We start from the raw sequence: 27,133 nt of genomic DNA, 5'->3' as shown, positions 1-27,133 counted from the left end.
AACTGCTAACTAGACTAGCTTAAATCCCAATGTCTCCTTCGCCTTGTGATCCAAGTTCAATAAACATCTCGAAGCGGCAAAGAGGGCAATTAAGGTGACTCTGTTTGAACCATCTCCATATGCAGTTTTCATGAAACATATGTGTGCAAGGCATGGACGTTACATCCTCTGATCCCACAACAAACTTTTCCAGACAAATAGGGCAAACCTCACTTTCACGCACAACGGGTTGTCTTTTTCTTCCTCGACCTCTCTCGTCCTCATTAACATCATCGGCATCAGGCACCACTCTAACCCTCTTTAGCATCTCCTTGATCAACGCATCGCTTTCGAGTTCTCTTTGTTTCGAGCAATCCTCACAACGAATCTGGTTATGGTATATTTTTATGCCAACCCTCAGGCGCAGGACTTTAGGACCTTTCTTGGAATCCAAGTTTCTAATTCGGATACCCCTTTCTATAATCGTCTGTACTATATCACTGTGCACGTCCTCGTGGATTTTAAGAAAGGATAACACCCGATAAAGATAGGGTCTGACGTATGCGTTTCTGGTTTGCAACCAGGACGCATTAACTATTTTGCTTTTGTAACTTCTCACTTGTACTTCAGATTGGTGCACCAGGGTTAGGGTTCCGTCTTCCGAGAGATCGCTGTCGAAGTAGCTGTGGTTTTTGGAGACTTCAAAGTAGATTTCCAGTGGAACACAAGGGGAATATTTCTCATGAGGGCCGAGGGGGTCTAGTACTTGTGTGTCAAGGGAATCAACTTTCCAGTCAAAGCTCTGGTTCAACTCGTGAAAGACGTCTTCCATATCGCAAGTCACCCGAAGATTATAAAGAAGATAAAAAAAAAGCTAGCAGTAATAGTGAATATCAATAGACGCAACTGCGCTAGCATACACAAATATTTATAGGTCTTAAATTCTTAAGAATTTTGGACACCGAATTGATTTCTGAAACTGTTTTCCTTTTGGTCATAGGAGTCCCAACTTTTATTTTTTCTATTTAGTTAAAGAATATTGCAAAAAAATATGTGAAAGAAAGAAGGGAGAAATGTGAAAAGAAAAAAAAAACAAAGTGGATTTTTTATTTGATCAATAATTTCATGCCGATATGTTCGCAAACATCTCCAAAATTATTCAATACAATAGTGTTTTTTTTTTTTTTGTCGAAATTCAATCTAATAGTTTCGATCATGACAGTATGCCACCACTTCTTCTTAGGGTTTCTCAACCTCCACAGTTGAGTCAACAGAATCATAACCAATAGAACCTTCAGCCACATTCCCAATATTTGTTCCATGTGATTGGCTAGAAGAACTCTGCCCCAGTGCTCCCTCAGCCGCAACAGGAAGAACTACATCATCAGGTTGATCCTGGAAAACAATTATATAATCGGAAATTAACCAAAGCAGTGGATAGGCGCGCAGAGGAGCTAGGGTGTAGAATTGTCGTTTCTAACTTCGATTTTAAGTTAAACAAAGGCTAAATTTTAGTTTTGCTCTTTGTAGTTTGTTCAAGATTCACTTTTGGTGCCTGTAATTTGAATTGTGTCTGTTTTGTATATGTAGTTTAGTAATTAAGTTGTTGTAATTCAAGGACACCTTCCAATTTCAATTAAGTTTTCATGGCGGAAGTAGATAATAGTGTTCTTGCAATCCGAAATAACATAAAAGGAGCATAGTTGGACCAGTCCAAATTACAGAGACCAACAATAAACCTCAACAAAACTACAGGGACCAAAAAACTTGGCGTCAAAGAAAAGTAAAGTGATGAAGCTGAAGATCAAAACTAAAGTAAATTTGACTTACGATTTTATCATTATCTATTTGATTTTGTTGAGCAGGACTCCTGGAGCATGAACAAGAAAATGATGTTAGTCTGATGAACGAAACCTGTATATATGACGACAATTAAAAAAGTTCATGTTTATCCCTTCACTTGTGACTTATGTATCTTCTTTGGAAGGAGAGGGCATGCAAGAACAAAATTCTTGCCATATATGTTCATTGTTCAACGTTGTAAAGCAAAGGATACATGGGCCCAGAAACTCCTACGTAACTATGATATATAATGATAATATATATATATGTATATATATGTGCAGCTTATATAGATATATGTATATTACACATATAACACCCTAAAAGACGTTAAGGGTACCTGCTGTTTGAATACTCAAGGCTTTCTTCAATGGCTTTAGCAAGTTGCTTACAATATTGTTCATCGTTGCACCCAGATTCATTCTCTACTTTAAAAGTAACAAATTTTGCAATAGTTAATTTCATGAATTACTAAAAAAGATATTAACTAATTATAATCATTGTTAACATGCTTTTATTAGATTATTAGGCTTAATCAGCCTCACCGATTTCAATATTTGGGCCCTTATCTTGTAAATCTAACAGAGAAAGTCGAGTGGCACACTCTATGTCATCAATTTCGTCTTGCCACAATGAATCTTGTATTTTGATGAAGAAAATAAAATTAAAATTTTGACAAAAATAATTATTTTTAAGGCGGATGAAACGGGTGAAATCACAAGAAGAAAAATAGGGAGAAAGGAAATGAAATAATATGGGAAAACGTGAGAGTAGTAGTCGAGCATTACCATTAGATGAATTAGACAAACGGTGTGGCAAGATATTCCAAATTAAGAAAAACTCTTTTGAAATCGAGAAGTACAATAGGCTGAGTGAAGACTACTCGCAAAGGAAATATTTATAGGTACTTTTGGTCCAAAGAAATATTTTTATAGGTTAGATCATGATAAGAAGCTAGCATGTTGGAAATATATAAATGAAGAGTTATTAAGAGACCATATATCGAGAGCAAATCTAAATTCCATGCGCCAAAGCTCTCACATTAATTAGTATTTGCATGATAATTATTTAAAAAAACAATAACACTATTTCGACATGCAAATCTGATATATTTAAGGTTGGTTTGAAATTGTAATGCTTTTAAAAAAAAAATAACTTATTAAAAACTCTAGAACATTAAAGGTACAATTAAAAAAAAAATATATATATATATATATATATATTAACTATTGTCAATGATAGTAGAAAAACAGAGTCTACCATGTTTTTTTTTCAAAGCATAGTAATCAGTGCCTATTTAATGAAATTTTTAAATAGTGAGTATACGCCCACATATTTTATAAAATTACAATCTTTACTCCTATATTATTGTCTTTGACAATTATTATCACAATAAATACCATACAATTTTTAGTCATCTAACATATTCATTATTCCCAATAATTTATATAAAAATTTATCAAACACTCAGACACTGTCTTTTTTGTTAAAATCACTTTTACAAAAAATAGTTCACTAAACACTCAACAACTTTATTTATAGCTATTTATTCTCATAACATGGTAGAGGATTTTTTTTTTTTTTTTAATAAAAAAAAAAGCACAACACCACCAAAATAACCCTTAATAGTCTACTATCTAATGGAAATAGGTCATATCGTTGTATATAGGATTCACCTGTATTATGGAGTATATCAACAAAATACGCTAATTTTGTGTATCCAAATAGCACTTACTCCTTAAATAATAGAAATTGAAGAATACTTTGGGAAATTTTTTAAATGTTTACAAATTTTTTAAATTTCTCATATAATCTAAAATTTTAAGAATTTTTTCATATTGTTGTAGCCATAATTTACTGAACAATTATAGAGGTCATAGAGAGAGAAAGGTGCGGCAATAGTAGAGAGAAGAAAGAGATGTGTAATTGTGGGCGTGTTCTAGTCCATCCCCATTGTGCCTTTATTTATAGTAGTAGAGAAGGTTAATTCCTTACCCTTTTAGGATTACAACTCTTAATAGGTAATCAACTTCTAATAGGAATATAAGAGATATTTCAAGATATACTAGGATTTACACAATCACATTCCTAATCTAATAACACTGTAACACTTCCCCTTGAGTGTGTAAATACTCAAGTAAACGGTGCATTAGGTCTTCAGTGATGAAGCAAGTATGGTCGATGAAGTCGTTGGCACAATGAACAAATGCGAGTCTTAAATCAACCGAAGAATGCATAAAAAAAAGGTAAAACTCACAAAACCTTGCTATGGTAAAACCCAAGGTGGGAGAAAAACCATAGGCTAAGGGGAAAAGTGAAAAGTTGCATTAAGTCAAAACTATACATCTTTTAGACACAAGTAGAAGTGCTCACAAGAGTATGATTGGCCCAGGATGGGTGCCTCGTTAAAACCTAGTTAGGTAGTAAAAACCCTATGGGAAAAATGCTCCTAATCGTAGGGAAAAGAGTACATTAAGATCAAGTGAGTATACTTTTGGATACTCCCCCTGAGTTTGACATAACTTACAAATGAGAACTACAAGCATTGCATATGATAGTTAGGCATGCCAATTCCTTGGACAAGTTTTCTAGAAGGTTGACTTCAGTAGTGACGTCGTGTAGAGGTCAGCAAGGTTGTCTGGGATCGGCTTGCATGACTTCAATCTCCTAATGCAAGCAGACGCAATATGTCTTGGTGTTGACTTTGTTGATGTATCATGGCTTGGTCGGGTGGATACATGCGGCATGGTCTTCATGGATCGTCGTTGGGACTCAATGATGGATAAAAAATAGCAAGTATTTCAAATATGCTCAACTAGAACTTCTAACTATGTCTCACTTGTGGCGTAGTGAAGTGAAGTAAGTCTTGGAATGTTTCGAAGATTTCGCAACTAAGGACATATCGTAGACCTCCAAGATATTCCGATATCCTTAATGGTAAAGACATAACCATTTAGGGATTTTGCCTTGTGCGGGTTTGATAAGTAACCTGCGTCAGCATAACAAACAAGGCAAGCATCATTCTAAGGATCAGGGGGTTGAATCTGCTCGAGATGCGTTGGGATTTGGCCTCGTAATACCTTCAGGGTACGTCTTTAATACCAATTCAGTGGTTGCGTGTAGGCACGGTGTTGCATCTCTACCAGATCAACGGCGAAGAAGATGTCATGTCTAATATAATGAGCTAAGTACAACAAACCGCAAAGTTGAACTCATATATGGAATGTCGGATTCCATAACCTCTTCAAGGGTCTCATTTGCATATAACGTATGGATGATCAAAGGTAGACTCAAAGGTAATACCTTCGGGGTGTAGTTCGACTGGTAGACCAAAATACCGTCTGAACAATGCTTCAACTTCAGGTCAAGGCATAAACAAGTTTTCCCAAGATCCTTCATCTCAAATTCCATCTTCAGGTGCGAGGCAGTTTTCTCAAGCTCTTCTAGAGTCTTTGTGAGATTCGTGTTAACGACATAAACTGTAACTCTAGCAATTCAGAATCATAGTTTAACACGCAAAGACATAATTCATATCCCTGACTGATCAAATAATCACTTAGATGGGTATACCACATCTGTCGGATTGTAAGTAAACGTCTTAAACAAGTTAAGAGGGTGTTCCGTGGTTTAGAACTATTTGAACCAATCCATGTAATTCTTTGGGAACTTACATGTAAATCTCCGTATCTATATCCTCATGGAAAGCACTAACTACATTTCATAATGCTGCTATCAATCACAAGACGTTTGAGAGAAACCTTGCGCCGTAAGGCATGCATCATATTGCACTATTTCATTCATCTCATAACGCTTACTTTCTCACTTGTAACATAACAGGGTTACCTTGGGCAGTGTAGGAACGATAGGTCCAATTCACACTTTGGTAAGGAATTTGACATGGATTGTAATTTCGATTGTCCAATCAGTTCTACGTTATCACTTAATCAACAGAACACGGTTCGATATCATCGTTTTTCATTTATGTTGGTAGCTACCATATAAGTGAAAACATCATCAATGGTAATCTCAGTTCAATTCCATTTAGCTCATCCAAACTAGTATACTGGACCAAGAACTTCAAGTCTTGGGAGTAATCTAGATTAATCTCATGAGATGGAAATGATTTGAGACAGCGATCGAGTTTAGATTCATTGTTGTGTGTCAAGGGGATCAACGTGCCAGTAAAAGCTCTGGCTCTTCTTGTGATAGACGTCTTCCATATCGCTAGTCACCCGACAATCAAAAAGAAACAAAAAAAAAGCTAGCAGCAATAGTGAATAATAGACGCAACAGCTAGCACACACAAATATTTATAGGTCTTAAATCCTTAGGAGTTTTAGAAACCGAATTCACTTCTGAAACTGTTTTCCTTTTGGTCATAGGAGTCCCAACCTTTTTTTTTATTTAGTTAAAGAATATTGCAAAAATATATGTGAAAGAAAGAATGGAGAGATGTGAAAAGACAATGTGGAGTTTTTATCTCATCAATAATTTCATGCCGATATGTTCGCATCGTACATCTCCAAAATTATTCAATCCAATAGTTTTGATCATGACATTATGCCACCACTTCTTTTTAGGGTTTCTGAACCTCCACAGTTAATGAACAGAATCATGACCAATAGAACCTTCAGCAACATTCCCAATATTTGTTCCATGTGATTTTGCCTAGAAGAACTCTGCCCCAATGCTCCCTCAGCCGCGATAGGAGGAACTACATCATCAGGTTGATCCTGGAAAACAATGATACATAATTGGAAATTAACCACCACAATCTGAGCAAATACACCCTAGCTCATCTCTGCCAATCTATTGCCTTGAGGTTGGCATGTTACCCCCAAGGCAATGGACTGGCAAAGGAGCTAGGGTGTTGAATTGTCATTTATAACTTCGATTTTAAGTTAAACAAAGGCTAAATTTTACTTTTGGTCTCTGCAGTTTGTTCAAGATTCGCTTTTGGTGCCTGTAGTTTGAATTGTGTCTATTTTGTATATGTAGTTTAGTAAGCTGTTGCAATTCAAGAACACCTCCCATTTTCAATTAAATTTTCATGGTGGAAGTAGTTTAGTGTTCTTACAATCTGAAAACATAAAAGGGGCACAGTTGGACCAGTCCAAAAACTACAGGGACGCTTGGCGTAAAAAAATTAAAGTGATGTGGCTGATGAACAAAACTAAAGTAAATTTGAATTGCCTGATTCTGAAAATTACTATATTTGGACCCAAAAGATGAAAATTATGTACCATAGGATAGGATTACCATATAAGATGGGGCAATTTCACTTACCGTTTATTTATCATTATCTATTTGATTTTGTTGAGCAGGACTCCTGGAGCAAGAACAAGAAAATGATGTCAGTCTGATGAACGAAACCTGTATATATGACGACAATTAAAAAAGTTCATGTTTATCCCATCACTTGTGACTTATGTATCTTCAGAGGAAGGAGAGGGCATGCAAGAACTCAATTCTTGCCATATATGTTCATTGTTCAACATTGTAAAACAAAGGATACATATGAGGCCAGAAACTCCCACGTAACAATGATATCTAATGATATATATATATATATATATATATATATAATATCTATGTATGTGCAGCTTGTATGGATATATGTATATATATACACATATATCACCCAAACAGACGTTAAGGGTACCTGCTGTTTGAATACTCAAGGCTTTCTTCAATGGCTTTAGCAAGTTGCTTACGATATTGTTCATCGTAGCACCTAGATTCATTCTCTAGTTTAAAAGTAACAAATTTTGCAATGGTTAATTTCATGAATTACTGAAAAAGAGAGTACCTAATTTGAATCATTGTTAACATGCTTTGATTAGATCACTAGGCTCAATCAGCCTCACCGATTTCAATATGTTGGCCCTTATCTTGTAAATCTAAGAGAGAAAGTCGAGTGGCACACTCTATGTCATCAATTTCGTCTTGTTCAAAGATCACCATGTGTCGTTGGAAGACGCCTTGAGATGTCTTAGTTTAGGTGCTAGTCGGGTCGCTAGCTGGGGCCTAGTGGCTAAACGGACTAAGCAGATTTAATTAAATTTATAATATAACATATGAATAAGCGCCTACTTACCATCTAAAAAATAAAAACTATACTTGCATTGAGAATTTAGGAAGGTTAAAAACTTAAAACTTAAGCCATCATAACATTGTCATCATCACAAACTAATGTAGCAAAAATAAGAAAACCCCAAAACCAAAAACCAAATTCGAAAATTCAATAATTCATAATATGGGTTTTTATTTACTAGGTTACCGAGAAAACTCTTTAACTTTAAAAAAAAAAAATTAAAAACAATGGAACTGGCTAGCCTCCACCTATTCGCCTAGCCCACCTAACCCGCCTAGCCTCTACCCGATTTTTCTCCACGTTTTGACCTAAATCCCATCAGTCCTCCATAGCCTAGGCCGGTTTTTAGAATAGTGAGTGAAAGCACAACCCACTTAAGAGAAAATACAATGAACATGCCCAAATAATAAGAAGGAAGAAAGCCCTGGGAACTAGACTGTTACTCTTCTATTACATTATGGAGAACTCCATCATTGTCATGGTCAATCCACATCCTATCATAGTGTCTAGGAACCTGGCTCTCTTGGCTTACTAACGCGGCCTTTTCCCATTTTTGAATCGAAAACGCAAGTGTGGAGAAGCGACTCTTTCCCGGATAAATGATCTAGTTGACTCTCGTTCTTTGGACCAACCTATGATCTAAAAAGAAATGGGGTTGTCACTCTTTTTCAAATACACCGGGAGGGACCACTTGATTCATCATACAATAGTGCAACATTGGACGTTGGAAACATGTTTCGTCTTTCTCATCGGGCCTTAGCTTTAGGGGGTTCTTTGGAATGTTCTTAATTAGTACACGCATTTCAAAATAATTATTCTATCTATACCGCATATTAAGAGAACTCTCTAGGATTAATGACTATTTTAAAATTTGTTTTAGAAAATCAAGGGCATGAATATGGCGTTTTACTGCAATGGCGAAAAGCAATGTATGTGCACTTTGATCCGGATTTGATCCCCATTAATAATTCTCTCCCCTAACAACTAACTATTTTACCCACTAACATCGCTCTACTAAGAGTAATGCTATTCTTACCACAATTATATACCACATTTCTTTACCATCTTAGATGACAGATGAGTTGGATAAGTTACATCATTTAATTTCAATCTTTTTATTAATTAAAACACTTAAATAATCTTAGGTGGCAGAAGAAGACTTCTCGTATACCACAATCATCATTTAATCAATAATCTTGTTATTAATTATTGATTGACATTTTGAAATTAAAGCTAATTAATTTAGATGATGTGATTGTCCACACCATATGCCACCTAAAGTGATATACAATTATGATACAAAAATATGATAAAAATAGCATTATTACTACTAAAATTTAAAATAAAATCAATCAAACACATTATTATAATTCAATACGTTTTCATATCCACTTTCTCTCCCACTTCCTACTTTTTCTCTATCCTGCAATAACTTTCCCCTAAACACATGCATAGCAGGTGCGGAGATTGCTAGTGTTTATGAAGACAGCTCGAATTTCATTCAATTTATCCCTATCCCTTTAAAATCCCATCACAAAGAATCAAATCACTCTTTTCTATTCTTTTGTCTTTCGTATCAGTAAAACACGATGGGATAAGCTCTATGGGTCGGAGGATGTAAATACACTTGGTTGGACAAGTTGACCGAGAGCTCTTGGCATTGGCGTGTCTTGATAAATCGAGTTCCAGTAGTAAGGTTGAGGAAGCAGTAAAGTAGCGGTCCAAGTCTGCTGTCTCCTTTTGTGTGTCTCATTTGTGTCTTATTGCTAATATTTTGACACATGTCCTCTAATTTAACTAAATATTTAACATTTAAAAGTAAAAAAAAAAAAAAAAAAAAATTCCAAAATAATCTGATTGTTGGGTAACGAGATCTGCAAATCCAAAATAGAATTCTTTCTGTGGCTGTTGGGTTTCCAACATAAGCGAACTTCTTCCCAATTTTTTCTCCATCGTTGTACTGCTTCTTCACTTCTTTCCAAGCCAGCTCTGGTTGAACTTGGATTCTGTCCAGTTGAAACTTAGCTTACCATGAGACCCATATCCTGCCAAGTGCCAACATTTGTCTACCAAATACAGTCCATCATACACATATGTACTAGAAGAAAGCTCTTATAGGAGTTCGTTTTCTCCATGGTTGTACTACATTTTCTCTATAGTTTATCCTTGGAGAAGTTAAGCAACGAATCAGGTATAGGATATATATATATATTTTAATCGTTTATGGTTTTCTTGCTTCTTATTATTCATATACAAATTTGACTCTCATATTGTATTTTTCATTTTTCCTCGAGGACATAATAATCCCTGTGAAGCCAATGGAACCGAAGCATATGAAAAGCACCAAAGAAGGATTTAGGCTTTGATCGGCTCTCAAATGACAAGCACCACAAAGACTCATGATAATGATATGAAAGTGCAAGATGCTATGAGAAAAATGCTCAAGGAATTTATTCTGTTTTGGGACTAAAGTTTCAGTTAATACTTTTTATTAAAGATTAATTTTATTTGGTTTGATGTTTGGAAAGTAGTAGCGACTATCAATTCTTGTGATTTTCTGATGACTCATAAAATAGTTTGATTGAGAAGAAAGCTTTTTTTTTTTTTTTTTTTTTTAGAGTGAAATTCGTTTGACACCAAGCAAACAAACCCCTGCAAGAGCTTTCTTCGAGTCACAAATCAGTTCTTGCATTTAAAGGACATACAAAGCACTACAACTTACACACAATTGATAATTAATAAAGCTCTCCGTTCGCTTACTCAACTCTTCACCCAGTAAGCTTGTCCCACTGTTTCAAATCGTTTCCGTCTTCACTAAACAATTTCTACCTCTTCTTCGATTCAGAATTCCCAGAGAATCCTTGACTCCCAGAATACAATGGGATTTCACACCTGAAAAATCTCACTCTACCACCTCTTAGCAAATCCATATTCCGTGATCTTCTCCTTGACTTCAGCCTACGGCTTTTGGCATATTTGGTTGAGAAATGTTGGCAGGATATGGGGTCTCATGGTAAGCTTGTTTTCAAGTTTCAACTGGACATAATCCAAGTTCAACCAGAGCTGGCTTAAAAAGAAGTGAAGCAGCAGTACAACGATTGAGAAAAATTAGGAAGAAGTTTGCTCACGTTGGTAACCCGGCGGCCACAGAAAGAATTCTATTTTGGATTTGCAAATCTCGATAACCCAACAGTCAGATTATTTTGGATTTTTATTTTACTTTTAAATGTTAAATAAAAAGTTAACGAGTTAGCTAGAAGACATGTGTCAAAATATTAGCAATGAAACATAAAGGAGGAAAGATTTTTCAGTATGATTGTCATACGAGATGGTACACCACATGTGACTATATAATTGGTAGGATATGTGTGTAAAAAAGTTAATAACTTAAAAAATAAAATTTCACATCACTTACATAAAACACTACCATCCGTGTTCCCGTTACAACTAAAAATTTCTCAGACACACAAAAGGGAACATCAGACCTGAAGCCACAAAGTAGCAGCACAGCTTGCCGTTACCACCAGTGCGACCCGCAAAATAGTTAAAATTCTCATGAGTACAAACTAGAGAAAATCAAATACATATACACACAGAAGATTCATAAAAAAATCATTGCGTTTTATGGAGTTCACTTACAGTGAGAAAAGTAAAGATTTTGCAAAGAAGGAACCCCATTAAAAAGGATGAAACAAGAAAACTCAGACTCGTATGGTACACAATAGCAAGGATCTGGCAATATTTAGGAAAATGATCATTGTCGGATTCTTTTCCTAGAAATTTCATGATCCTGATCATTTATTGTATATCGTATAGTTAGAAATCATTTTAAATTTAATATTTAAAATTAAATATAAATAGTACCTAATGAAAACTGACCGCACGATATACGATGAACGATTCCGATCACGGAATTCTCGATATCTTTAGAAAAAGGATAAGGTGAGGATCATTTTCCCTTTTCGCGATATTTAGAGAGTAAGTCAGAACTAAAGTGCACAAGTTGTTGGGATTAGGCGTAAAACATGCTCTGACAAAAAAAAAAAGTTGTAAAACATGCAGCCCTTTACAGATTCCTTGTGCGAAGCTCCTCATCTTTACTCTTTCTGGATTAATTATGTGTCACTAATTACCTACTGGATGAAAAAGAGAATGCAGAGCACGCAGTAGCCTATAAAGAGTATAAAAATATTTGTTCCTTGATCTTAATCCTCTATCCACACAGAATTAAATAAATACTGTGACATAACTAACCATGTCCAGAAAATTCATTCTCATATTTAGAAGAAAGAAACCAAAGATATATTTTGTATAAAATACAATAAAACGAAGTGTCAATTAAAACAGCTAACTAGACTAGCTTAAATCCCAATGTCTCCTTCGCCTTGTGATCCAAGTTCAATAAACATCTCGAAGCGGCAAAGAGGGCAATTAAGGTGACTCTGTTTGAACCATCTCCATATGCAGTTTTCATGAAACATATGTGTGCAAGGCATGGACGTTACATCCTCTGATCCCACAACAAAATTTTCCAGACAAATAGGGCAAACCTCACTTTCACGCACAACGGGTTGTCTTTTTCTTCCTCGACCTCTCTCGTCCTCATTAACATCCTCGGCATCAGGCACCACTCTAACCCTCTTTAGCATCTCCTTGATCAACGCATCCCTTTCGAGTTCTCTTTGTTTCGAGCAATCCTCACAACGAATCTGGTTATGGTATATTTTTATGCCAACCCTCAGGCGCAGGACTTTAGGACCTTTCTTGGAATCCAAGTTTCTAATTCGGATACCCCTGTCTATAATCGTCTGTACTATATCACTGTGCACGTCCTCGTGGATTTTAAGAAAGGATAACACCCGAGAAAGATAGGGTCTGACGTATGCGTTTCTGGTTTGCAACCAGGACGCATTAACTATTTTGGTTTTGTAACTTCTCACTTGTACTTCAGATTGGTGCACCAGGGTTAGGGTTCCGTCTTCCGAGAGATCGCTGTCGAAGTAGCTGTAGTTTTTGGAGACTTCAAAGTGGATTTCCAGTGGAACACAAGGGGAATATTTCTCATGAGGGCCGAGGGGGTCTAGTACTTGTGTGTCAAGGGAATCAACTTTCCAGTAAAAGCTCTGGTTCAACTCGTGAAAGACGTCTTCCATATCGCAAGTCACCCGAAGATTATAAAGAAGATAAAAAAAAAGCTAGCAGTAATAGTGAATATCAATAGACGCAACTGCGCTAGCATACACAAATATTTATAGGTCTTAAATTCTTAAGAATTTTGGAGACCGAATTGATTTCTGAAACTGTTTTCCTTTTGGTCATAGGAGTCCCAACTTTTATTTTTCCTATTTAGTTAAAGAATATTGCAAAAAAATATGTGAAAGAAAGAAGGGAGAAATGTGAAAAGAAAAAAAAAACAAAGTGGATTTTTTATTTGATCAATAATTTCATGCCGATATGTTCGCAAACATCTCCAAAATTATTCAATACAATAGTTTTTTTTTTTTTTTTTTTTTTGTCGAAATTCAATCTAATAGTTTCGATCATGACATTATGCCACCACTTCTTCTTAGGGTTTCTCAACTTCCACAGTTGAGTCAACAGAATCATAACCAATAGAACCTTCAGCCACATTCCCAATATTTGTTCCATGTGATTGGCTAGAAGAACTCTGCCCCAGTGCTCCCTCAGCCGCAACAGGAAGAACTACATCATCAGGTTGATCCTGGAAAACAATTATATAATCGGAAATTAACCAAAGCAGTGGATAGGCACGCAGAGGAGCTAGGGTGTAGAATCGTCGTTTCTAACTTCGATTTTAAGTTAAACAAAGGCTAAATTTTAGTTTTGCTCTTTGTAGTTTCTCCAAGATTCACTTTTGGTGCCTGTAATTTGAATTGGGTCTGTTTTGTATATGTAGTTTAGTAATTAAGTTGTTGTAATTCAAGGACACCTTCCAATTTCAATTAAATTTTCATGGCTGAAGTAGTTTATAGTGTTCTTGCAATCCAAAATAACATAAAAGGAGCACTGTTGGACCAGTCCAAATTACAGAGACCAACAATAAACCTCAACAAAACTACAGGGACCAAAAAACTTGGTGTCAAAGAAAAGTGAAGTGATGAAGCTGATGATCAAAACTAAAGTAAATTTGACTTACGATTTTATCATTATCTATTTGATTTTGTTGAGCAGGAGTCCTGGAGCAAGAACAAGAAAATGATGTCAGTCTGATGAACGAAACCTGTATATATGACGACAATTAAAAAAGTTCACGTTTATCCCTTCACTTGTGACTTATGTATCTTCTTTGGAAGGAGAGGGCATGCAAGAACAAAATTCTTGCCATGTATGTTCATTGTTCAACGTTGTAAAGCAAAGGATACATGAGGCCAGAAACGCCTACGTAACTATGATATATAATGATAATATATATATATATATATATATGTATATATATGTGCAGCTTATATAGATATATGTATATTACACATATAACATCCTAAAAGACGTTAAGGGTACCTGCTGTTTGAATACTCAAGGCTTTCTTCAATGGCTTTAGCAAGTTGCTTACAATATTGTTCATCATCGCACCCAGATTCATTCTCTACTTTAAAAGTAACAAATTTTGCAATAGTTAATTTCATGAATTACTAAAAAAGATATTAACTAATTATAATCATTGTTAACATGCTTTTATTAGATTATTAGGCTTAATCAGCCTCACCGATTTCAATATTTGGGCCCTTATCTTGTAAATCTAACAGAGAAAGTCGAGTGGCACACTCTATGTCATCAATTTCGTCTTGCGACAATGAATCCTGTATTTTGATGAAGAAAATAAAATTAAAATTTTGACAAAAATAATTATTTTTAAGGAGGATGAAATGGGTGAAATCACAAGAAGAAAAATATCGAGAAAGGAAATGAAATAATATGGGAAAACGTGAGAGTAGTAGTTGAGCATTACCATTAGATGAATTAGACAAACGGTGTGGCAAGATATTCCAAATTAAGAAAAACTCTTTTGAAATCGAGAAGTACAATAGGCTGAGTGAAGACTACTCGCAAAGGAAATATTTATAGGTACTTTTGGTCCAAAGAAATATTTTTATAGGTTAGATCATGATAAGAAGCTAGCATGTTGGAAATATATAAATGCAGAGTTATTAAGAGACCAGATATCGAGAGCAAATCTAAATTTCATGCGCAAAAGCTCTCGCATTAATTAGTATTTGCATGATAATTATTTGAAAAAAAAAACAATAAAACTATGACATGCAAATCTGATATGTTTAAGGTTGGTTTGAAATTGTAATGCTTTTAAAAAAAATAACTTATTAAAAAAATCTAGAACATTAAAGGTAAAATTAAAAATAAAAAACTATATATATATATATATATTAACTATTGTCAATGATAGTAGAAAAGCAGAGTCTACCATGCTTCTTAAAAAAATGTAGTTTTTTTTTTCAAAGCATAGTAATCAGTGCCTATTTAATGAAATTTTTAAATAATGAGTATACGCCCACATATTTTATAAAATTACAATCTGAGTTTAGATTCATTGTTGTGACGTGTCTTCCTTTTCTAGGAAAGTGAATCCTACGAACCGAGTGATCTGTCATGCGCCAGGCCAAGATAGATTGATTGGCTATTCGCCGGTATACCGGACCTTCCAATAGGGGCGGCACACCCTCCAGGGATGTTGACTCGACGTCCGTTAAGTACGTCTATCCTTGCAGGCATGTTTGCAGCTGATATATGATCTCGTCACTTTAGCTAGATTAGAGGAATGCGTCTGGAGCAACATTCTGAAAACTAGAATTTATCGCACTTGCATATCACGCTTGTGCAGTATGGGGATCAAGATGAGGCATAGTGGGCAACATCCACGCAAATTCGTGCTGTTCTCCAAGAACGTTGGCATTCTTATCTCCCTCTAACAGCAAGAATACTGTTTCATTAAAGTGACAACCCGCAAATGAGTGGTAAAGAGATAGCATGCAAGGACTCAAAGAGAGCTAGTGTGAAGGAGAATCATAACCGACAAAGATTCACATCCTTCTTTGAAGACCCAGGTTGGTACGTTGCGATGGTGTAACTTGGCACATGGAATGCACTCTCAAATGCGTAAATATGGAATGCACTCTCAAATGCGTAAATATGAAAAACGTCAAGTTCGTACCTAGTAACCAACTGTAACGTCATATAGGTTGAGTGGCAATGGGCCTCAAGGCAGACCAACATAACCGCGTACAAGATTGCATAGCCCTAGGCAGAAACCGAAAACTTGGTACATTCACCAAAATTCGCGTCGATCATTTAAACTGCGCTTTATGATCGCTAGGCGAGGCTATTTGGGGTGAATATGGGAATTTGATGTTCAATTATAAACTCAAAATACAAACAATACTTTATCAAAAACCGTTAATATAAACTCTCTAGCATTATCCAGTCTCTCGAACCTTAAGGGATAAGTAGGGTGGTGAGCCCTTAATCGACCATGAGGTTTAGCAGCAATGTGTGTGGAGAAACATGTGACCCGTTTGTCGATTCATCAACCAAAACCATAAGTATTTACATGGTCCGCATTTTGGTTAGATTAGTCCACATATATTTCCTTGAATCCACTGTGAAAAGAAGGGTGATTTCGTATCTTTGCGAAGGATGATATAGAAATCAATTTTCCTAATGAGCAGGCTTGGCAAAGTGTGCTTGTAGGCATAAAATCCTTACTTCGGGGTAAGGAGATGCATCGTAACATCATTGTTCAACCTAAGTGTCCCAAAAGGTCGTGCCAAAGCAAGTAAACTGCTTAATCACCAGGCTCCAGGGCGGCCACATGTGGTGTATTCCCAGTTGGGAGGCAGCCCATTGGCCCAAAATCAAAGCTTCAGGCTCATTCTTGGAGGTGGTGCAAAGATATTTTACTCTATTTTCTTCAGTGGTTTCATGTATGATCATTGTTCTCTCGAATATCCTCAAAAACTCAACAATAGGGAGAATTTAAGGTCCCTTAAATGGTAATTCGGTACCATTCATACAACGAAGAGCGTGCCAACGCTCTTAATCAGGTTAGATATGCCTGAAGTCGTTGTTAGAGATGTGATTTAGGTGTAAAGTTAGTGTGCGTAGTACGCATTCATCCAGACAACTAACTTTCCTACTTTCCTACCTAATCACATGTTTAATTGAAGTGGTCACATGTATTAAGAAACATGATTCAATTAACTCATATTCGAGGACAATATCAATAAGATTATCCATAAGTAAAACATACACCAAACTTGAATCCAAGAACATGGAAAAATGTCCACAAAGTAAATGGTTTACTAAGGGGATTCGGCCAACAAGGCCATCCATGTCAAAATTTTGCTCTTCCAACGGTGTTTGGTGGAGCAAAATTAGTCTTACATATTGACTACTAGAATGGTACTTCTTAACAACATTGGTAGGGGCACGAACAAGTGCATAAGCAATGATCTATTCCATCAAGACGGAAGTAGATTTTGCAGGGTTAAGGTTTAGGAATATTATCCCTTATTCTTAAAGTTTTAGATCTTAGATGCCAATGATCATGCTTCGGGCATGATGCCACACCTTAGCAGGCCCTGAGTCTACCATATGTTTGTGGTAGTAATCAGATCCGATAATTTGGTAAACTTCTGCTTTCTACACTACAGCTTTAAGGGTTAGAAACATGGAAGGACAAGAAAAGTATTCTCCAGTCAAAATTCGATCGAATTTATAAATTTTATAATCGTACTCATTCATGGACATAATCATGGTGTGCTTCACACAATGTCTTTCATGATTAGACGGTCTGTAGGAGCAAGCCAAAGAGCCATGGAATCCTCGTTTGGGAGGTACTTCCGTTTGTAATGCTTTGGGCATAAGTCTTCGAATGAAGATCATGGCGGAGGCTTATTTAGCTTTTCCTTACCATTGTTGGTGTCAATGGTGTCTCAGCTTCTTGATAGTCAAGTGGAGATTCATGTCTTGTACCCCACATAAAGTGGTTTCTATTAGAAACATCCAAATGAGGGAAATCGAACTTGTGATGGTTCGACAATCCACTGATTTGGAGGGAACAAGATTGTGATTAGTGCTATGGGAATGAATCATCCATTAGCATCAAAGTTAGAACATTTGGGTTCCAAGACATGATTTTCATGAAAAACATCAGGTTTTCATGGGTGTATTGTTTTATGAAAACTTCGATTTTCAAAGGAACTAAATTTGAAACTACAAGTTTAATTTAGTTTATGAACGTTTAGTTTATAAAAGAGAGGTTCCTGCAATAACACATAATGCAATATGCTAATTTAGGTGTAGTGGATTTGAGGTTCTTTGGGAACTCAAGTGTGAGAGTTTCGTTACTACGAAAGTATGCCAACGGGTCAAAGTATAAAAATAAATTATTGAATCGTTAATGTCCAGAAGTGATCTTCAAGTTACTAATTTTGGATTCATTATCAGATTAATGGACTGCAGGTCACTTTTATTTAATTCAATACATCGGGACCGGACATGGTCGATCGTAGAAGCAAAATAAAATTTGTCAAGGCTCATTAATTATTTAATGTTGGTTGCAGGCCACACAAATAAATTAGGCCCAAATTGGGCTCAGGTAGGCTGCAATTTGCAGCCCAATAACATGCAAAGCAAGCTGCATGCTTGTTGCAGTGTTACGGGCCGAGCAAAAAAAGTAGCCCAGCAGCACTAGGCTGCTGGCTGTGCAACCCAGGACGGCTGGTATGAGTGCTAAAATAAAAAGAAAGCCCAAGTGGGCGTAAGGGAAAACCAGCCCAGTTTCACTTTGGCTACAGCCCGAAAGGGAATCGGGCACAGGAAAGTTGAAGCCCAAGTAGGCTGAGGACTGCAGGCCCAGCGCACAGGAAAGTTTGCCCAGGCCGAATACATGGTGGTCCGGCTAACCTGCAGCAAAGCCCATGGGGCTGCTGTGGTCTAGATGAAACATGCCGGAGCTGCTGGCTTGGCTAGGCTTGGTGGAGGTGCGGCTTCAGGCCGTGTCCACAAAACATCCCCTTTTTGTTTCCCTTTTTTTCTTTTTTTTTTTTCTCTCTAAATTCTTAGGATTTGAAAAACCTTAATTGCTTTTAATTTATTTTGATTCTTTTACTCACATATTCCACATAGCGATTTATAATTGTGTAATGCATGAACAAATATATATATATATATATATATTGACAAATATATGAACATATACACAATATATATATATATATATATATATATATATCGGAAGGAAAATATAAACATAGGGGGTTCATGCATCATGGGGAATGTTTTCATGCTTCACGGTCGTTTCAAATATCTTACTTTATTTTAAGCGTACTTGATTCGTAGAAAACAATAAAAGCCTTTGAATTTGTAGAAGATCCTTCTCAGAAAGCCGGAATTGCATATCAAATGCGTTGTATCACGTTCAACATAGAAAAATTAAATTGAATCAATAGCATGTAGATCAATTCAATAAAATAATTAATCATAAAAAGAATGATTAAAACATAATACTCCCCTAATTGAAAAGTAAATTCTCTTGTTAGCGTAGCGTTAAAAGCGTGCTGATAACGTGTTGTAGGCATAATTTACTGAACAATTATAGAGGCCATAGAGAGAGGAAGGTGCGCCAATAGTAGAGAGAAGAAAGAGATGTGTAATTGTGGGTGTGTTCTATTCTACGCCATTGTGCCTTTATTTATAGTAATAGAGAAGGTTAATTTCTTACCCTTTTATGATTACAACGCTTAATAGGTAATCAACTCCTATTAAGAATATAAGAGATATTCCAAGATATACTAGGATTTACACAATCACATTCCTAATCTAATAAGATTGCAACACATATCAATTTTTCACAATCATTAGTTTTTTTATCTTTTTTTTTTTTTTTTTGAGCAAACAATATTATTTACACTAAGGAAGAGGGGTGAGTTTAGCCTTACAATGGGCTAGCGATAATGTGGTTCAAATTCACCTTTGGTGAGAATTGAACCTAAGACCTCGACCTCTCACTTACAAGCGAAGACGAATACCACTAGACCATAGTATTAAGTAGCTTATCTCATCTTAACTTCTTTAAGTTTTCTATTCAAAATAAGTCATGTGCCTTGCACATAATTTGTGTTGTTCAGGTTATTTTGGACATTTCAACTCCTCACACCTCTTCTAAGAAAGTGCTTCCCCTTCTAACATGTTGACTTCGAGAATAAAATATTTCTAGGGCCTCTTAATAAACGAAAAATGGGTTGATTTGTAGGATCCATTGATCTAAGTTTTTCATTCGAAAAGGATCTAAAATAACCCTAAACACATTAATGGAAAATTAATGACAGATCGGTCAAAATTTTAATTCAATTACATGCGATACTAAATGACTTTGGGTTTACCTTATGATTTTGAGTGGGGAAACTATGAGAGGCAAGTACAAACCAGCTAAGAGCAAGTCCATCTGTTCTGCCACGGTAAAGGGCATGGAGAAGCTAGAGTAATTACTATTCACGCTGAATAATAATTGCCTTATTATGCGTTCATCCTTGCAAGAATCTCCACGACAATTATTATTCACAATTATTTTTTTCTTTCGGATGCCTAATTAAATCATTTAATAATTATCGGACAGGCGAGACTAATTTTAAATAGGTTGCTCAAAAATCACCATGTGTCCTTGGAAAACATACAAAATGTTTTGTGTGAGACCATGATTTTTTAGGGCTGGAGTAAGGCTGATTAGAATACAAACACCTTAGAAATTGGGGGTCACACACTAAACAGCTCCAACTAGGCTGAGCTGCACAAACGGACTAGCTATGCCACAAGATCCTGCGTTCTAGGAAGGCAGGCAAAGTCTGCCAACTTCATCGAGATTGACCATTCTGGAGTAAGGCAAGATATGAAATTTTGATATGAATGGGGATCCTATAAGTTTCCTATATTCTTAGAAATTCCTACAATCTAGATATTGACGTGCACGGTAAGTAATCACACTCCTAAGAGGATGCAATATCTACTCCTAGATATCTTCTGGGATTCCCTGTGTTTATTACATATTCTATATCCTAAAAGGACTCTCTATCGACTAGTATAAATGCACCTTTCAAGTGTTCATCTCTGGTAACACAATTATCGCATAATTTATTCTCTTATTTACTACCTGAGTATCATAAATTGTTTATTAACTTAACCGTCAGAGAGCTTTTGAATAATACCCCACCAGTGCCTAGGTATCTTACGATCGTTTACTCTTTTACTGGTGGGCGAATTTGTACATCTTCTTCACACACGGTTCTTGGTACTCTCGGTGAGAGTGAACTCATATTCTCTCGACCAAATAGCTCTACCACAATCATGTATGCCGAAGAAAGTTTAGTTATCGCTCATGTTTACACCTCAACGGAAAACAATTTACTTACCGACGCCTTTACCACCCTAGGTGCAAGCAATGAGGTGTCTGACCCTTCAACCGTCCCAGGGAATAACGGGCAAGCAATGCAGTCCTAGATTATAATTAAGTAATTAACCTAGGTTTTCAGCAAAATTTTGTAACCGAAAATCCTATTTTCTTTTCCATCTATTACGGACTTCTTTGACACGATAAAATACACAAGCATGAAAAACTACAGTCATCAATCATGTAAAAAAAAACAATTTTAATCATATCAACAATTAACGTAAACTACGAACGGACTAGTGTAATTTTTCTTCGGTTAATTATAAAATCAAATTCTTTTGTTTATACTTCTAATTTTATTTTAACCTATAAAATAAATTTAGAACAATATAATAAATAAAATTATTTAGTAAATTCGTGCATAATAAAATATGCAATGAAAAACACATTAGAACTATGTATAACACATACTTCGTTGATTAACCATGACTCTGATACCACTATTGGGCTACTTTAGTATGTGTGTGCGGAAGCGTGGAAAGATGACTTAAGCATATATAATCCAATTTACATGTATGATTAGCGGAACTTTAGATTCCGTTTAATCTTATTAAATTAATCCATATGATTTAGGTTAATCGACGTGCTTGTATTCATGTCAAACAATTTTAAGAACATATGCATAAACTTAAATTAAGTTTAGAATTGCAACCTTTAGATTTCATATGAGGATGAATTCGTTATTGAGGCTCCTAAGTGTAGCCCTCTACTAGTATGCACGGATGAATCTCTAGTTGGTTAAACAAGAAGAATTGCTACGTCCTTCTCCTCCAATAGGTGCGGCGGCAAGGGTGTGCTTTTGGTGTTTTTGTTTTTCAATTTCTATTGTAGTAACTAGTAAGGTTTTTTTTATCAAACTAACTTTTTTCTTAACGGGTTGAAACGGATTATCCGTGTGTAAATCCATTAAGAAAGAGTTCTTAATGGGAGATCTGATAACGACCTGATTAGTTATCGCATTGACAAAAAATTCGTTATTTTCGTGTTGTGTTAACGAGTCGTGTAATAAATTGTCAAATTTAGTTTTTACCTATCACATATCATTTTCAATTTCTGATCATCTGATTAAATGAATTAAAAAAATTGATAAAAAAGGAATTAACAAAAATATGTGAGACTAAAAAGGATGTGTGAATTGTATTGCATGACCCATTTCAATATAATAACTTCTGCATCTTTCCTTTTCGTTTTCAAGCCAAAGCAACAAATTTTAGAGAAAAATTCTAATCCACAAATTATTTTGTTGTTCAAATTTGTTTAAAGGTCAGAGCCATTAATGGTGTTTACAAATTTGTTGGTACATTCCAAAAGCGACGTGTTCATAACACTTACGCGCACGATTCACGCAACCTGCCCATTTCGGTAATTTGACACGTTAGGAATCTAAACGACGACCAATAAATCCGATCCTCCACATAAAACGACAACGAAATATTCATGGATCACAAGCACATCGCGCTCTAGATAAACCGAACACCACCATTGCCAAGTGCCAACGACCCCCACTATCTCTCCACGCGCCGCTCTCTCTCCCTCCTCCATGGCGATCACTCTCCACCTCTGCCGAATTCCGCCGCGTACCGATCTCTTCTTCTCGGAGAGCCTCACCGGGAAGCCATCTCTCAGTTTCCGGAAACCTTTCTCCGTCCGATGCTCCGGGGACTCCTCTTCCTCCGCCGTCGAGTCCGACTTCGACGCCAAGGTCTTCCGCAAGAACCTCACTCGAAGCAAGAATTACAACCGCAGAGGCTTCGGCCACAAAGAGGCGACCGTCGAGCTTATGAACCGCGAATACACAAGTGAGTAATCTATAGACTATAATCAGCTGCAGCTACTCCTCAGAATCAGTAATTAAGCAGCTAATGAGTCGATTAATTCATTTTAATTGTTGAGTTTTGATGATTTAAGGCGATATTATTAAGACCTTGAAAGAGAACGGGTTCGAGTACACCTGGGGAAACGTGACGGTGAAGCTCGCCGAGGCGTACGGATTCTGTTGGGGCGTTGAGAGAGCCGTGCAGATTGCTTACGAGGCCAGAAAGCAGTTCCCCGATGATAAGATCTGGATCACCAACGAGATCATCCACAATCCAACGGTCAATAAGGTCGCTATTAATTTTTGCAATTTAATTTGGTTTAATGTCATTCATTTTATTTGTAAAATATATCGAATGTATTAAAAAAAGTTAGTTAATTATTTAATCAATTTTTTTTAAGTCAAACAATAGATTTTGTTAGATTAATTATTAGATAATGTAAGGGCTTAACACCACGGTAAAGTGCCACTTGCTAATTATTTAATTAATTGAGTTGAGATGAAATGGGCAGAGGTTGGAGGAGATGAAGGTGGAGAACATTCCAAAAGAGGAAGGGCAGAAGCAGTTTGATGTGGTGAACGAGGGCGATGTGGTCATTTTGCCTGCTTTCGGAGCCGGAGTGGATGAGATGCTCAACTTGAGTAACAGGGATGTTCAAATTGTTGACACTACTTGCCCCTGGGTTTCCAAGGTTGGCATTTTACTTTTAGTCCATCGACATTTTTGGCGAAAATTTAAATTGGGTCTGATATGTTATGATGATGTTTTCGCGTGAAGGTTTGGAATACTGTGGAGAAGCACAAGAAAGGAGATTACACTTCGATCATTCATGGGAAATATTCTCATGAGGAGACTGTGGCCACGGCTTCTTTTGCCGGGAAATACGTTATAGTGAAAAACATGGATGAGGTATACAAGTGTTTCGTACTTTTTCGTAGATTTTCTGGCGAGTTAAAAATTTTTAGCTTCAGTTTATAGTGCTTCTCTTTGTCAAGCTAATGAGTTATTAATACCAATTTTATTTCAGGCAACATATGTGTGTGACTATATTCTTGGAGGTGAGCTTAATGGGTCTAGCTCGACTAAAGAGGCATTTATGGAGGTGCTGTTTTGAGTTGCTTATATGGATTCAATTGGTTTTGTATAGTATCACGCAGTGTTGAAGTGTTTTTGTCTTTGTATGCAGAAATTTAAAAAGGCACTTTCTCCTGGGTTTGATCCGGACAGAGACCTGGTAAAAGTAGGCATTGCAAATCAGACTACGATGCTTAAGGGGGAAACGGAAGAGATTGGTTAGTCTTTGAAGTTATGTTAAGTTAGTCCATCATTTGGTGAACAGATTATTAGGGTAAATTATGGACTGCCTCTTTCAATCTAACAGGAAAATTAGTAGAGAGGACCATGATGCGTAAGCACGGAGTGGAAAATGTCAATGACCACTTTGTGAGCTTCAACACAATATGTGATGCAACTCAGGCAAGTTCTTTCTCTTGTTCATGGCTTTTCTAGTTAGAATCTTATTAGATTTCTATTAGAACAATGTGTAACCATGCCTTGTCTTTTATCCTCTTGTAAGATTGTATTTATTTTAATACCCCACAGCAGCAGTTATGTGCACACCCTTGCGAAGCTTTTGTCATTTGGCTTGAAGGCAGGGTTACTTTAAAACACTTGCTCACCAACAGTTTTGTATACATTTTTTTGAACGTTCTGAGAGATTTAAAATGTGATATGTGTTCCGTTTATAGGAGCGACAAGATGCAATGTACAAGCTTGTTGAGGAAAAGCTTGATCTTTTGTTAGTCATTGGTGGGTGGAACTCGAGTAACACCTCTCACCTACAAGAAATTGCAGAAGAACGTGGAATTCCCTCGTATTGGATCGACAGTGAGAAGAGAATAGGCCCCGGAAACAGGATAGCTTATAAGCTCAATGTGAGTCTCTGAAGCCATAGAACTGCAATTTAGTTTGTTCTGGTTTACAAAATTATGTTATTCTTCTTCCAAAACAATAACAGAAACAAAACTACCTTATTCTGTTATTCGTTGTCTTTCCTATATGGCTTTGTACTTATAATACCTCTCTGTCGTGTTTCTTTGATAGCATGGCGAGTTGGTCGAGAAAGAGAACTGGCTGCCTGAAGGTCCCATCACAATTGGAGTGACATCTGGTGCCTCTACTCCAGATAAGGTAATTCGTATCTATGTGAATGTTATTTGAACCACTAAACCGCATTTGCTGAAACTTGAAAGCCATGTGAATTCACGTTATCTGCTGACTTTTAACTTCCTAGCTTAATAATTGATCAATTCAAATCCATTTGGGTTTTTCTCCCAGGTCGTCGAAGACACTCTTATCAGGGTGTTCGACCTCAAGCGTGAAGAAGCCCTGCAACTAGCATAATCCAAGTTAGGCATCATCGCTTGATAGTTATATAAGCAACAGGAAAGTGTACTGTATCTCATATACCCTAGAAACGTAATTGTTGCATCTTGTATGATATTAGGTCGAGGTTCCATTGTTGTACCTTGTATGTGTTAATGTGCCTTGATTCGAGACCTGTAAACTCAAGTCCAAATTCCTCATTTACGGTCTCGATGTAACCGAAGTCCTACATATGAGATGTCGCTTTCACGATGGACAAAATCTTGGGTGCAATCAAGTTATATCTCCTATTTTTATCACGTGACATGCTGCTTCATTTGTAGGCCCGTTGATATTCATTTTCCTTTTGAATTTTCACAGTTTGTGAAACTGATAATTTGTTTGATAATTACTTCTAATTTTAAGTTTTAAAAGAAAAAAAGAAAACTGAAAGCACTTAACAAACAAGTTTTCAGTTTTTAAAACATGAAAATTGAAAACTAAAAATGAAATGTTTATCAAATGGCCGTTAAAGAAACCTAAAATGGGAAGACAATCAAAAGCACAACTCCTTCAAATGCATTCACATTTCGTCAAAGAAACGATCCATTCACAACTTCGGAAAGGGAAGCAAATAGGCACAGATTCTGGGAGCTACATTCACGTACATTTAGGGTAAAGTGTCGATTTAGTTCCTAAACTATCACCTTACTGAAAATTAGGTCCCTAGATTATTTTTTTTAATAAAATAAGTCCCTAAATTAATTAGAAATTGCTAAATATTATCGAATCTTTTGACAATGCAGTTTCATAACAAGTTTTGAAGATTTGGAGCATCAACACTTAAAAACAGTTTCCTTATAATGTTCATCATATATATTGTCGTAAAATGCTTATTTCTAGTGTTTTTAGGTTTGGTGCAGAGATATTAACATTATTTTCGGGATCATCTTCAGGGTCAAGGTCTGCGTGAATAATCAAATCTTCAAGTATGGGGCAACAGGAAAAAAGCCGGTCCATTGAGTAAGGAAACACGACATTAACCTGGAGAAACTTCAGACTAGGGAAACAAGTTACTGAAAAGAATAACTGAGTTCAGACTCAGCTTCAAAGACACCAATGTTTTGCACATGTAAAGGCTCTTGGAAACTCAAAAGGTAGGAGTGGTAAATTTTGCTTGCGCAGGACTTCAAAAGGGACATGTATGTTTATCACTTAATACTACGGTTTAGTAGTATATTTCTTTACTTGTAAGTGATATATCTTACGTTCGAGCACCGTGGATAACGACTTTTATACTCTCATCGTCTCAATAAGGCTGAAATGGAAAGATCTTAGCTAGATCAAATTGGAGAACTTGTTCCTACAGAGTTTCAAAAAGAGTGGTTTGAACTTTATCGCATTGCACCTACCCGTTAACCTGACTTAGCCCACCGTTACAAGTAGTACAGTAAAACCTTTATAAAGTAATATTCATAACGGAATAATCTCTTCAAAGTCATAAAGAATTTTCAATCCAACTTGGGACCAGTTATGTGTTGAAATAAACTCTATATTGTA

The 27,133-nt window shown here is 36.2% G+C and overlaps 1 protein-coding gene across 1 annotated transcript; it reads left to right on the top strand.

Annotated features, from left to right (window-relative positions):
• Positions 1-22,584: 22,584 nt before the first annotated feature.
• On the top strand, positions 22,585-25,893 carry LOC137727738 (4-hydroxy-3-methylbut-2-enyl diphosphate reductase, chloroplastic). The gene is made up of 10 exons (XM_068466553.2): positions 22,585-23,191; positions 23,301-23,497; positions 23,721-23,900; positions 23,987-24,118; positions 24,237-24,311; positions 24,396-24,501; positions 24,591-24,685; positions 24,958-25,143; positions 25,313-25,399; positions 25,547-25,893. Exons 1-10 carry the CDS (start codon positions 22,933-22,935, stop codon positions 25,610-25,612), a joined length of 1,383 nt encoding a protein of 460 aa, XP_068322654.2. The 5' UTR covers positions 22,585-22,932; the 3' UTR covers positions 25,613-25,893.
• The last annotated feature ends 1,240 nt before the right edge of the window (positions 25,894-27,133 follow it).

This window comes from Pyrus communis, chromosome 10, assembly GCF_041283825.1.
Source record: "Pyrus communis isolate YQ-2024b chromosome 10, ASM4128382v1, whole genome shotgun sequence".
In the NCBI taxonomy this organism is placed as follows: domain Eukaryota; kingdom Viridiplantae; phylum Streptophyta; class Magnoliopsida; order Rosales; family Rosaceae; genus Pyrus; species Pyrus communis.
This window is presented reverse-complemented; position numbering and strand designations above follow the sequence as displayed.

What these genes read in the sequence shown, in the direction of transcription:
- LOC137727738 (XM_068466553.2), top strand. Translation starts at nt 22,933, where the DNA reads ATGGCGATCACTCTCCACCTCTGCCGAATTCCGCCGCGTACCGATCTC. An exon ending in GGATAGCTTATAAGCTCAAT is followed by an intron (nt 25,144 to 25,312) that starts GTGAGTCTCTGA and finishes TTTCTTTGATAG; the next exon opens with CATGGCGAGTTGGTCGAGAA. An exon ending in GTGCCTCTACTCCAGATAAG is followed by an intron (nt 25,400 to 25,546) that starts GTAATTCGTATC and finishes TTTTTCTCCCAG; the next exon opens with GTCGTCGAAGACACTCTTAT.